Source organism: Notamacropus eugenii, chromosome 3 (assembly GCF_028372415.1).
Source record: "Notamacropus eugenii isolate mMacEug1 chromosome 3, mMacEug1.pri_v2, whole genome shotgun sequence".
Classification (NCBI taxonomy): Eukaryota; Metazoa; Chordata; class Mammalia; order Diprotodontia; family Macropodidae; genus Notamacropus; species Notamacropus eugenii.
In genome coordinates, this window is record NC_092874.1 from 250,477,140 (window position 1) to 250,490,396 (window position 13,257).

Below are 13,257 nucleotides of genomic sequence, written 5' to 3' on the forward strand. Positions count from 1 at the left end.
CTTTGTTTGTGCAAAAACTTCAACTTAGTGTAACCAAAATTATCCAGTTTGGATTTCATAATGTTCTATATTTCTTCTTTGGTCATAAATTCATCTGTTCTCCATAAATCTGACAGGCAAACTATTTCTTGCTCTTCTAATTTGCTTATAGTATCAGCCTTTATATCTAAGTCACGTACCCATTTGGACTTTATTTTGGTGTATAATTTAAGACGTTGGTCTATGTCCAGTTTCTGCTAGCTTTCCTAGCAGTTTTTGTTGAATAGTTCTTATCCAAGATGCTGGGGTCTTTGAGTTTATCAGACAGCAGATTACCAAAGTAATTGACCATTGTGTCTTGTGTGCCTAACCTATTCTACTGATCCACCACTCTATTTCTTAGCCAGTACTAAGTAGTTTTGATCATTGCTGCTTTATAATACAATTTAAGATCTGGTATAGCTAAGTCACCTTTCCTTAGCATTTCTTTTCATTAATTCTCTTAACATTCTGAACCACAATTTCCATTCTTTCCATGAGATTGAATTCTTCAAAGGTTGAATTGCATTCTTACTGTATTAAATTAAATTAATGTATCCAAATATTCACTGTATTGTATAGCAAGTACTTGTGACTCCTGTAAAATGAACTTAATACAAGGTGATTCAACACGCTTTTGTTGAGGCCGTACTTTGCATAAGATTTTGTTCTAGGTACTGGGGATACAAAAATGAATAAAAAACAAGTCATCTTTCTATAAAAAAAAAAAAGTTTACATCTATTTGAGGGATGCAGTATAAGCTCACTACAGCCGTTTCCAAAACTTTATTTCTAATACCTCTTATTGCTTATCATCACCTATTTATTGAACACTTACTTTCGGCCAATGAGTTTTGTACTATGTCCATAGGAGGCACAAAGTATGAGACATTGTTTCCACTCTGTAGCAGCTCTGTACCTCAATAACTTTTCTTCTGTCTCCATGCTTGATTTGGTACCTGGGCCTCCTTCTGGATGTTGTGGACTCTTTGATTCTATTACCTTAATTACTTTGTCCACTTTGATCATATCATGTTTCCTCTTGTCCAGAGTCAACGATGTGTGCTAGAAACCTGCCTTTTTCCATCAGTCCTCTGTCAACTGACTGTTCCTCTATTCCAACCTTCAAATCCTAAATCCTGCATCTAGAATCTCTTTTTGTACTGTCTGTACTGTACTGTGTCTATACTAAAATTTCATTCTGATGTCCATTTTTATGCCTCTATTTTTAGCACAGAGCTTTAACAACAATCTACTTAAAAAAACATAACTTTTATTTTTCCTTCATTTTTGTTGTTGTTGAGTTATTTCAGTCACGTTAAACTCTTTTTGGCCTCATTTTGTGTTTTTCTTGGCAAATATGTTGGAGTGGTTTGTCATTTCCTTCTCAGCTCATTTTACAGAGGCTGAAGTGACTTCCTCAAGGTCATACAGGTAGTAAATGTGAACTCGGAAAGATGAGTCTTCCTGATTCCACACCAGGCACTCTATCCACTGTGTCATAAAGCAGCCCACCTCTGTCTTTCATGGCCAACCTCAAATGCTATGCTCTTCGAAAAGTCTTCTTTAATTGGTTCCAAGGGAATATGATTTTTCTCCTCTCACAGTACTTGAATTGTTTGGATTTCTTTTAATATAGTTATTTTACCTTGTTTTATGGCTTATTTATTTGTCTTCTCCCCTGTACTAGATTTCAAACTTCTGGAAGGCAGAGAACGTGCTCTTTTCATTTTTGTTTTATTTTCAAGGTCTGACCCAGTGTCTTGCAGAGAATAGGAACTCACTTGATATTTGTTGAGAGCAGCTAGGTGGTGCATTAGATAGAGTGTTGGACCTGAAGTCAAGAAGACTCATCTTTGTGAGTTCAGATCTGGCCTCAGACACTGTGTGACCCTGGGCAAGTCTTTTAACCCTGTTTACCTCAGCTCCTCATCTGTAAAATGAGCTGGAGAAGGAAATGGCAAACCATGTCATTGTTCAAATGGGGTCATGAAAAGTTGGATATGACTGAACAGCAACAATAACAAATACCTGTTCAGAGAATAAGTATTAAACATGACATATAATCTTTTTTAAAGAAATACTAAAACAGGATACACTTTTAGAGTTGAAATAGATTTTAGTGATAATCTAGACTAACCCTTTTATATGATTGGGAAGCATATGACAGGATACAATTTCAGAGGTGGGAAACTTGCAGCCTCAAGGCCACCTGTGGCCCTCAAGGTCTTCAAGTGTGGTCCTTTGCCTGAATCCAAATGTCACAGAACAAATCCCTTTAATAAAATGATTTGTTCTGTAAAACTTGGACTCAGTGAAAAGGCCACATCTGAGGCTACCTCCGGAATACATAAAGGATAGAGGTGTACATAGCTGTGGTCAAGATTACAATATATTTCCTTCTGTGGACAGGTCAAATATCTAGGAACATAAATGTATCAGAAATATATCTTAAAGTGTATCTGTGGTATTACAAAAAAGTGAGGCCCTTTTTATGAAAGGAAGAAGAATGCAGTCATCTCTCAAGCAAGCTGAAACTATTTTCTTTGGTGGTTGCTATAGATTTGTCATTGTGGATCACTGCTTTGTAAGGAAGACTTGATTCGTTAAAATTTATCAAGATAGATCTTTCAAGTATAGAACTGGTATTTCCAGGTCCCTGTGGCCTTAGGCATGAAGTATACTTTGATGAATGAAATCAACTGATGTTTAATGTTCAAAATACCTACCCTCATATAGATATGGTACATGTTATAATAATTCCCTTCTGCTCAGAACAATCATTCTTTTGCATTATGATTTCTGGATATTTCTAAGAAACAGATATCTAATTTAGTAGCTTTTGTAATAAACATTCTTTCCCCCCTTTCTATTTCTAGATCTTTTAGCTGTGCCTAAGCATCCATATGCTGCTATGGAGAACTGGGGACTAAGTGTTTTTGTGGAGCAAAGGATACTCCTGGATCCCAGTATTTCATCCATTTCCTATTTGCTGGATGTCACAATGGTCATCGTCCATGAGATATGCCACCAGGTACGAGAACAAAAAAGTACACTGTATAGAATGAATGAAAACTACAGATGACATATAAGTATTTTGATTAGGCGCCAGCCTAATATCTCATTAAATCAGTTGTTTTAATTCCATGCAAAGCACTATGTTGTTTTACTAGAAGATGTGCCCTTTTCTTGGCTGACTTTACAAACACAAAACAAACATACGGCAAATTGCTCTGATCAAATAGCATAAACGAGCTGCCTTTCTTGAATTGAGTTTAGACAGTAAAGTGGTGCTCTTGCCCAGACACCCCCTTTGAGACCACATTCAATCTCTGCTCTCTACCAACCTGCTTCTCCTTTCTTTTGATTATACTGAACGCTGTATATATTTGGTAAGCACAGTGATAGGCCTCGAAAGTGATTTATTGCAAGCCTGCAAGATGCAGGCTGAGTTTTGGGTGCGTGTCAAAATTTGCTCTTGCTGAAATCAATTTGTTATTCCCTTTTTCCCAACACGTAGCCACTTAGGAAGTCTTTGACTTACTCAGACATGGACTCTTCACAAATGATAGGGTTTTGTTTTGCTTTGTTTTTTGTCAGCGTAGAGGGTAGTCTGTGTAGAGGTCCAAGAAATAACGTATATTACTAATGTGCTAACATACATTAATAAGCATCATGATAAATCTCTGATAAAATTTACTTTATGTTTATTTTTGGCTCTTCTGAATAAATCTTATTACAAGCATTCTTCATTATTTAGTTGAAGCCATTTGTATATGTGTACAAATGAATATATACCTATCTATAAATCTCTTGAGAGATAGAAAGTTATATCTCTATAGAGATATATCATATACCTACAAATATTATTATAACCATTTTGCAAAAGGGGAAAATAAGACTCAAACACATGAAGTAATTTGCTTAAGGCTATGTAGGCTGGTAACTCTAAGGTCATGATTTGAACTCAGATCTCCTGACTTCAAGTCCAACTTCAATAATCTTTCAACAATATCATGAAACAAACAAAGGATTTGAGTATCTCACAGGAGATGTAGTACTTGCTGTATCATATAAAGAAATACATGGACAAACCCTGACAAATCAAAGATTCTTTCTTCCACATGTTCTTCTTATAAGGGTCAGTTTAAGAGAGTAGATCATTGTTACAGGATGTCATTATATTGTACATGCATGCATGCACACATGTAATTATGTATATAACTATTTCTATCTCTCTAGAGATAGATATATTTCTCTATAGATGTATTCATGTATGCATGTCTCTAGGCACAAAGATATATTCATATGTACATAGAGACATATGTATATGTATCTATAGACATAAGAAAATATAGAGATATGATATACACAAAAACATGTATGTTTTAATCAGAAAGGGGGACCACCAGGATGGGAACAAGCTCTATCAAAGCATAACAGAAATTCTTCTTAGACTTACTTTACAGACCCTAGGAAATTGCCTGAGGGAACATATGGGCTACTTGACTTGTACAGGGTCTCATAGCTAATAAATGTCAGAGACAGAATTTCATTTTAGGTTTTCCTTATGCTAATTCCAGCATGCTAGCTACAGCACAATTTCAGGCTTTATTTAAAAAAAAATACTAAAAGAAATTTGGTAATAAAGAGAGTCTATCCTTTCATTGAAAACAAATAATCATAGATCTTGGCTTAGAATAAGTGAAATAAATGTGTTACCCATATAGCTTACATCTTCTGTGAGACTGGACCCTTTCAAAAGATGGATTTCAAAATAAATCATAGATCATGTCAGGATCAGAGACCATGTCTAGATCAAATGCAAATGAATTTGACTTCTAACCAATGTTAAGATGAAAAAGGAATCTCTAATTGCTAATTCCCATCTGCTGAGTTAATAACAAATGGATATGCACAATATTATATCATATAACAATCCTCTACCTTTTAAAGTGACCCTTATAAGAAGATCATGTGGTTGAAAGTGTCCTTTGGCTTTGATTTGTCAGGGTCTATCCATATTCTTCTTTCTATGATAGGACAAGTACAACATTGCCTGTGAATACAGAGATACTCAAATCCTTTGCTTCATGGTATTGTGGAAGGGTTATTAAACTTGGAGTCAAGAGCCCTGAGTTCAAATCATGAATTTTTAGTTACTAGGTATGTATCTTTGGGCAAATCACTTCATGTGTTGAGCATTATTTTCCTCTTCTGAGAAATGGTTATAATATACTAGCTACTAAACAGAGATAACCATGAAGAAATCCTGAAGTTTCTGTTATTTCATCAGCATGGAGAACTTCTGCTATGTTAACTCCCTCCACCATCGTTGATCACAAGCAGTCTGCCTTAGCATATAAGTTGTAGATAGTTGCCAGAGGCATATCAAGCTCAAGTGACATGCCCAGGGTTATATGGTTTCAGAGGCTGAACGTGAACCTGGAGCTTTCTGATTCCAAGCCCAGTGTTGGATCCTTTATTTTATACAACTTCTATTATTATAAAAAATAGTGTTTTATGAAACTTAAAGTTACCTATATGTGAGTTATTATTATTAGACACTGATGCAAGTAGCATCAGTGGCCCCTTCCAACTCTAAATCTTTGATTTTATGAAGTATTGTGCTAAAAACTTTACAAATATTATGTCATGATGACTCTATAACTCCTAATTTTTTATCTAGAGGGTTCATCAGATTATTAGGTCCAACTACCTCATTCAATAGATGAAAAACTAGGATCAATTCCAAGAAATCTAAGTGACTTGCCCACCAAAGGCGCGTGGCAATGCCAGATAAAAATTTATGTCATCTAACCTTCTATCAAGCACGCTCTTCACTGTAACATGTTGCTCTCCACACAAACCGGGTTGCTTCAGGAAATCAGGGTGGTCCATCATCATTTTCTCCAGTGGTTGAAGGTTTCCACTTGATAAAATGAGGGGGGGAGGACTACATCAATTTCAGTGGACTTTTCAGCCAATCTAATTACTATATGTCTGTTTCTGGAACTTTCTTAGTATGACATAATTATAATTTCATCTGCCCCATAGTGGTTTGGTGACCTTGTGACTCCTGTCTGGTGGGAGGATGTATGGCTGAAAGAAGGCTTTGCCCACTATTTTGAATTTGTTGGGACTGACTACCTCTATCCAGGCTGGAATATGGTAAGCTTATTTTTTTTAATGCTATAAGGAAATTGTGGTGAAAGGTTATTTTCTGTTGCCTTATGTTTATGTTATAGCCAGAGATGACTAAAAATGCCCAGTGAGTCATGCAAGGATCAGATATCCAATAGAGCAAAATCAGTTGTAAAATCATTTGACAGTATTCCAAGATGGCTATCTTTCACTTGTTTCAGAAGAAATGAGGTCAAATCTGTTATACCCTAATCCTGATACAAATCTCATTTTTCTAAATTGAGAAATTTTCACATTTTGTTGCTAGTGAAAGAAAACAATTGTTCAAATTTAGTTCAATATAGTATAAAAGAGTTAACTGATTTTTTAAATGTAATGTTTTATTTAAAATGAGATCAAGCAGGAATGTAATTGAAAAATTGGTAGGCGTATTTTGATTATATTTTGTAGACACCTGCAATATACTTGAAAAGAATTTGTAAATAAGGGGATAACATTACAAAACAGCGTTTATGAATACCTCACTCTAGTTAATTTTGCTCCAGCTCCTTTATCTATGTGCCAAGGAACTGAACTGGGAATGCTATTTCTTAAACAGTGCTATCTCAGTGAGTTATGTCAGGGATGACATTTTGGAGGTGTTTTGAGCAACTCTGAATTTTCTCACTGTTTGTCATATTCTGCCACACAGTTACCCCAGATTATTAAATGTAGGTGACTGAGTTTGCATTAAGCCTATCTAAGATAGAAGGTGTTTGGGAACCAAGCTATGAATTTATATTAAGTAGAACTATACTGTAGGCTTAAAGAGTAACTAAATTTTCTTGGTCCTCCAAAGAAGGTGGCAACTGGATGTCCCCTCTGAATGAATATAAGTGTAAAATGAGTAAAATCATGATTTTAACTGTTTTTTACTATCCAAATCATTGATGATCTGATGTCATTTCACATTATTATATAAGTACGTAATTGGGTAAGGATATGATGCCATGGTGAAATAGGGGCATCTGGAACTGTTCCTGGATGAAATTCTCTCATAAAAATCAACATACTTTCCTATTGAGAGAGAAATACTATTTTTGTTTTGAAGAAACTAATCATTGTTGTGCATTATAGGTATAAAAATTTCTCAGTAGCCTAAATATAATTCAAATATGTATATGAATTCAATGCATGTGGAGTTTAGGCCCATATTTATATAGAAATATAACTCAGTGCTTAGTAAGACTTAATTGAAGATACTGCTGAAAAAATTTTGATCTTTTATCATGCATGGGTTGCTTTTATGATGATGTTGAAATTAATTAAATGATACAAAGTACATTGAGGAAAAAAGCTAATTAAATGCTAAGCTGTGCAGCTTATTTTGAGTTTTATGAAACAAGTTTGAAATGAAAAATTAATATTTAAATAAACTAAAGCTATTTTTGGAAAGTATCCTGTTGTTGATTTTTAGGTAAGCCTTTTTGTTTTTTAGCCGCTTTACTTAATTTTTGATCACGCATGGATCACTTCCCAATTTTTGAATTCATTATGAAATAAGCTACTTTATTAGGAAGGACATGGTCTTTGACTTCTTGGGTTCTTATAGCTGGCTATCTATTCATCATTATGAAAAATATGTTTTGAATTAGACATTAATCCTAAGAATTTTACATTCAGTGCTGTCTTAGCTTTTGGTGATTTTAGTCTAATGATATGATGTAACTCTCAATGTTCTCATGGTAGATTTTAACTGAACCATTTATTCTTTTTGTACCCATTCACTGAACTTCCAAATCCAAGTCTTATGGAGGGACACATTTGGAAGAGTTAATTGGAAATGGACATACCGTGTAATTGACATGACCAAAAGCTTTGTGTTTAATAGGAGGCAGGATGCATTAGAGAAATGTAAAACCTCCAGGTCACCATGTTTTTAGGATTGTAAAGTCTCAGAAAATAGTATTTGTAGAAGAAGAATTGCAAAATCCTGGTGCTACAAATATTCATAATATATATCTTAAAAATAAAAATAACTATTGGAAAGATATAATCCATCACCATAAATAATGAAACTAGTAGAAAGAGGAAACCATGTTAAAGCATGCAGCATTGGAGGCATTTTTATTCTTATGGCTTGCCATAACATTTCTCACATCCATCTGCTTCCCACTCATCACATGGCTACTACCCTAGCTATAGCCCTCATTACCCTTTGCCTAGACTATTGAAAAACTCTACTAATTTATCTTTCTGCTTCTAGTCTTTACCCTTCCCAAGTCCACCTTCTATATTGTTGGTGAAATGATTTACCAAGCTACTGATCTAAGCATGGCACTCCCCTCCTCAATAAACATCTATGGCTACCTATTACCTGTAAGACTAATTTGAACTTCTCTTTTTTGGCATCTAAAGTAGTTCCCAACCTGACTTCTTCCAATTTTTCCAATCTTTTAACACCTCACTCCCTTTTATATACACTGTGGTCAAGGCAAACTGACTTTCATATTGTGTTTCATACATGACATTTAATTTACAGTCTTCTTCACGTCTGAAGACACTTTCTCCTTTCCTCCTCTTCTTAGAATCAGTAATTTTCTTCCAAGTTTAGCTCAAGTACCACCTTCTGCGTGAAATCTTTTCTGATTACTCTAGCTTCTATTGCCCTTTCCAAAATTACATCAGCTTTCTTTATGTCTATGTTTTCAAATGCTCTATCTCCTGATTAGAACATATGTTCTTCTAGGGAAGAACTATTTCAGTTTTTTCTTTGTAACCTGGGCATGTAGCACAGTACCTAGAACATAGTAGGCTCTTAATATTTATTGCTTGTTGATGATGGTGTTATTTTTAATAAAGTCCAGAGCTGTCTGGTTTTCCTAATCTCTGATGTTTGGTTTTGGGTGACATAAAGCAATCAGAAAGTACCCTAAGTAAGTTCCTTTCTATGTATCTCATTTTTTTCTTTCTTCATGGAAAATAAGCTACTAGAACATGCCAGCCAACTCAAAACAAATAAGGTATGGAATGAGGCTAAGGATATATAAGCAGAATTGTTCATAATGTATCAGCAAAACAGCATGAGGAATAGTCTGGAAGGAAGAATGAGAATGATTGCTGTGTCAGCAGTAATCCATACCCATGTAAAGTGGAGAGACAGTTACTCCAAATAGGATTGCTTAGCCCTCACTAAAGAAGAGCCCCAAATACCGTTGTCAGAACATAGACTAGTGACTGGAATGTGTGGTTCAGAGAGGTGACCTCTTCTACTTTTGATTTTACGGCTGCGATTTCATAGTCCTCAAATATCCTAGTTTGTAGAACTTGAATATAATTTCAATTTTTGAGACACTCTACCTATTACATTCTGCCTTAGCAATGTGGTGGTTGTTTGTTCAGTTGTGTTTCAGTTATATCCAACTCTTCCACCATTTGGGGTTTTCTTGGCAAAGATATTGGAGTGTTTTGGCATTTCTTTCTCCAGCTCATTTTACGTATGAGGAAACTGAGGCAAACAGGGCCAGATTTCAACTCAGGAAGATGAATCTTCCTCATTCCATGTTCAGCTGGACCCCTAAATCACAAAGTATTAATGAAGTTCTTGTCCTATTTAATGCTAACACCTCCTACTTTGACTTCATAACCATCAAAACACTATACTTCCCAAAGTGTCATCAGTTTTTGATACAGAAATATTAACTTTTGTCAATTGAATCAGAATCTTAAACCTGGAAGGGTTTAGGCCAACGTACTCATTCTCTAGATGAGAAAATTGAGATCTCAACTCATAATTTACATTTACGTAGTATCATAGGATATACAGTGAGAACGGACCTTTACAGGTCGTCCAGTCCACAGTGTAAACTGAGGCCCTGAAGAGGGAGTGACTTGGGCAAGATTTTAAGAGTATTGATTAGAATAAGAGTTGACATTTACATAATGTTTAGTTTTATTTATGTTATCTCATTTGATCTTCAAATGAGAAAGTAAAAACATAGTACTTTGGATATGGAAGAAATCTCAGAGATGGCAGTGTAAGGCTCACAAAGCACTTCCTTCATAACAACTATGGGAGCTAGGCGGTAAAGGTATTATTAGCTCCATTTTACCAATAAGGAAATTTAGTCTTACAGAGAGTGAATGATTACCCAAGGTTATATAGCTGGTTAATCGTAAATAAATCTAGACCCCAGATTGCCTGAGTTCTATTGTTTCATTGTTACCAGTGTGCTGACCTTGCAGCAAAATAATTTCTTGAGTTTACAGATCCTTTAGCGTTTTTTCTTTTCAATTCTACTTTGCTATAGACGAGAGTATAGAGGCCTCATCGTATGGGAGGAAAAGCATTAGATATAAAATGTAGAGATTAGGTTTACTTTCCTGGTTAGTCCCTGACTTGCTGTATTACTGTAGATAAGTCATGTAATGTGTCTGAATCAGTTTTTCCACCAGTGCCCTGTAGGGGAAAGGAGGGAGTGTGGTCTGGTGATTAGACACTTGACCTCAGAGTTAAGAAGACTCATATTCATGTCCTATCTCTGACTCATATTAGCTATGTAACCATGAGTAATTTATTCAGTCTCTAAATGACCAAGGCAATTGTTTTAGATCTTAAGTTATCAAACTGCATTGATAGAGTTTCCATATCGGAAATTTCTAACAGTAATGAAATCACAGTTCTGGATTGAAAAAAAAAAAGAAAAGAAGTAGAAAAAGAAAGAAACCAGCTCTTCTCCTCTACCCAAAGCACATGCAGAAAAACTTCACTAACAAGGGAAACTATTCTATTTTCCTGTTAATTTATCAGGGTTCTGATGAAGAGGAAATTTAAACTAATAATTTGCTAGGCACTTTGCTAAACATAATATTAATGATGGTAATAATTTTGTTGTTAAGTCCTTTTCAGTTGTGTCCAACTGTTTGTGACTCTTTGGGGGATTTTCTCATTAAAGATGTTGAAATGGTTTACTGTTTCCTTCTCTATATTATTTTACAGATGAGGAAACTGAGGAAAACAGGTGAAGTGACTTGCTCAGGGTTGCACAGCCAGAAAATGTCTGAGGCCAGATTAGAACTCAGATCTCCTCATTTAGCTGCCCCAATGATAATAATAGGCAACATTTATATAGAACTTACTATATATCATGCACTATGCTAAATGCTTTTATAAGTATTATCTCATTTGATCTTACAACAATCCTGGGAGGAAAGTGCTGTTATCATTCCCATTTTACAGATAAGAAAATTGAAGTAGGAATAGGTTAAGTGACTTGTTGAGGGTCACACAGCTAAGTGCCTGAGGCCAGATTTGAACTCTGGTCTTCTGTACTATAGGCCTGCTCCTTGATAACCATCTCAGTATGTTCAGTTTAGATACTGTATATGAAACCTTTTTCAAGAGGAAAAAAATATTTTCTTCACATATGAAGTATAATAATGAAGCTGGAAAACAATTTCTCCCAAAGATCTTCCTGCAGATTGTATGTAGAACAAGTCCAAATCAAGCGTGACATAGTCTTCTAGTTTCTCTCTCTACCAGTTGTGCCCAGATCACCAAATCAGTTTGTTGGCCTTTGCATCTAGATTTGATCACATGAAATCGATTTCTATCTATACTGACAAGATGAACTTCATTGTAGGAGAGACAACCTTATACAATAATCAGAGAAAGGAAAGTATTTCATTCATCACATACAAGTGTCACCTGCTTTCTCAGTAGATTCCACACATTCAGGGCTAAGAGTACATTTCATGGGGTGAATGACTTTTTTGCTTGCTTTTATTTTATCAGAGTTGGCTTTGGTGACAATTTTATTGAAGAGGTCAAGATACAGTCTTTTACTGATGACAGTCAGACAGTCACATTACATCCTTTGCTTTTCTCTCAGAAAAAGACAACACTTATTTATGATATCTTAACAGCCTTGGTCATGTTCACTAAAATGCACATCTGTTGTCCCCTTATAACAAATGGTATATTGTAAATTTATGTTATCAAGTAATTTGATTTGACAGAAGCGTGGGTCAGGTCATATCGTGCTGAATACATTGTGCTATATAGTGGTGCAGTGGATGGAGTGATGGAGTTGGGAGTCAGGAAGGCAGAGTTCAACACTAGCTGTGAGACCTTGGGCAACTCATCTGAGCGTCAGTTTCATTTCACTAAAGCGAGGGATTGTAATACCTGTGGTACCTGCCTCATAGTATTGTCACATGGCTCAAATGAGATAATGTGCGCGAAGTACTTTGGAAACTTTAAAGTAATCCATAAATGTCAGCTATTGTTGTATTATCTTGCCATAACAGGCAAAGTCTCTAATGTGGGTATTACCCTTGCCACTGAGTAGCTGCAAGATAATGGAGTTCTACAGTAAATACGCTCAGTAAACATGGGGACTGTCTTACATTAAGTGAACTCGAAAGCTACTGAACTTCAGTAGCAAACAGTACAAGCAATTTTGGCTTGCTGTACAGGGAGCATTGAAGAATTTCTGCACACTAGCAGCTTCCTTTGAAATCCTTTGTGAGAACATATACCTGGGCATAAAGATAACTATTAATGGGGAATCATTAAACTAAACTTCATTATGCTAAATACTTGGAGCATCTCAAAATGTATTGCCTCAAACCTTGACAAATGTTCTCAATTGCCTATCTCACTGACAAGCCTAAAATAGTAAAAATGAGTTCTGCTATTAGACTCAGTATATTTTTAATGTGCTCTAACTGAAATGGACTCTTAAAAATGTAACAAGCATCTCAATAAAATGATCAAAGACTTTTAAACTTCTTAAAAATTTTGATTTTCAAAGTTGAGAAAGACACTGGAAATTTCTAAAGGGTCTCTGCATATGGTATTTTCTTAGTTGAGGTGGTTGTTTTGCCAGTATTCATGGAAATAGAGCATATTTAGTTCTTCTAAATAAAGACAAAGGCAGTGCTGGTTCTTAAGAGATTGAATTCTAGCAAGGAAGAGGGGAAAGAGTGAGGAAGATGTGTGTTTGCTAACTTCTAATTAATTTATCTGGCTATACAAGATAAAGGTCAACTTAGATTTCTGAGTTCTGTAAACGTTTCCCTATGCCAGCAGAATTACAAAGTATCATAGAAGCC

At 35.4% G+C, this 13,257-nt stretch overlaps 1 protein-coding gene across 1 annotated transcript in view; it reads left to right on the forward strand.

The window, feature by feature from the left end:
• The window catches only part of TRHDE (thyrotropin releasing hormone degrading enzyme), a 511,960-nt gene that overhangs the window by 241,212 nt on the left and 257,491 nt on the right, over window positions 1-13,257 (forward strand). Inside the window, exons 4-5 of the mRNA XM_072655393.1 lie at window positions 2,898-3,052; window positions 6,076-6,189. Of these exons, the coding sequence (XP_072511494.1) occupies window positions 2,898-3,052; window positions 6,076-6,189 (269 nt within the window). The remainder of the gene's footprint in view (window positions 1-2,897; window positions 3,053-6,075; window positions 6,190-13,257) is intronic.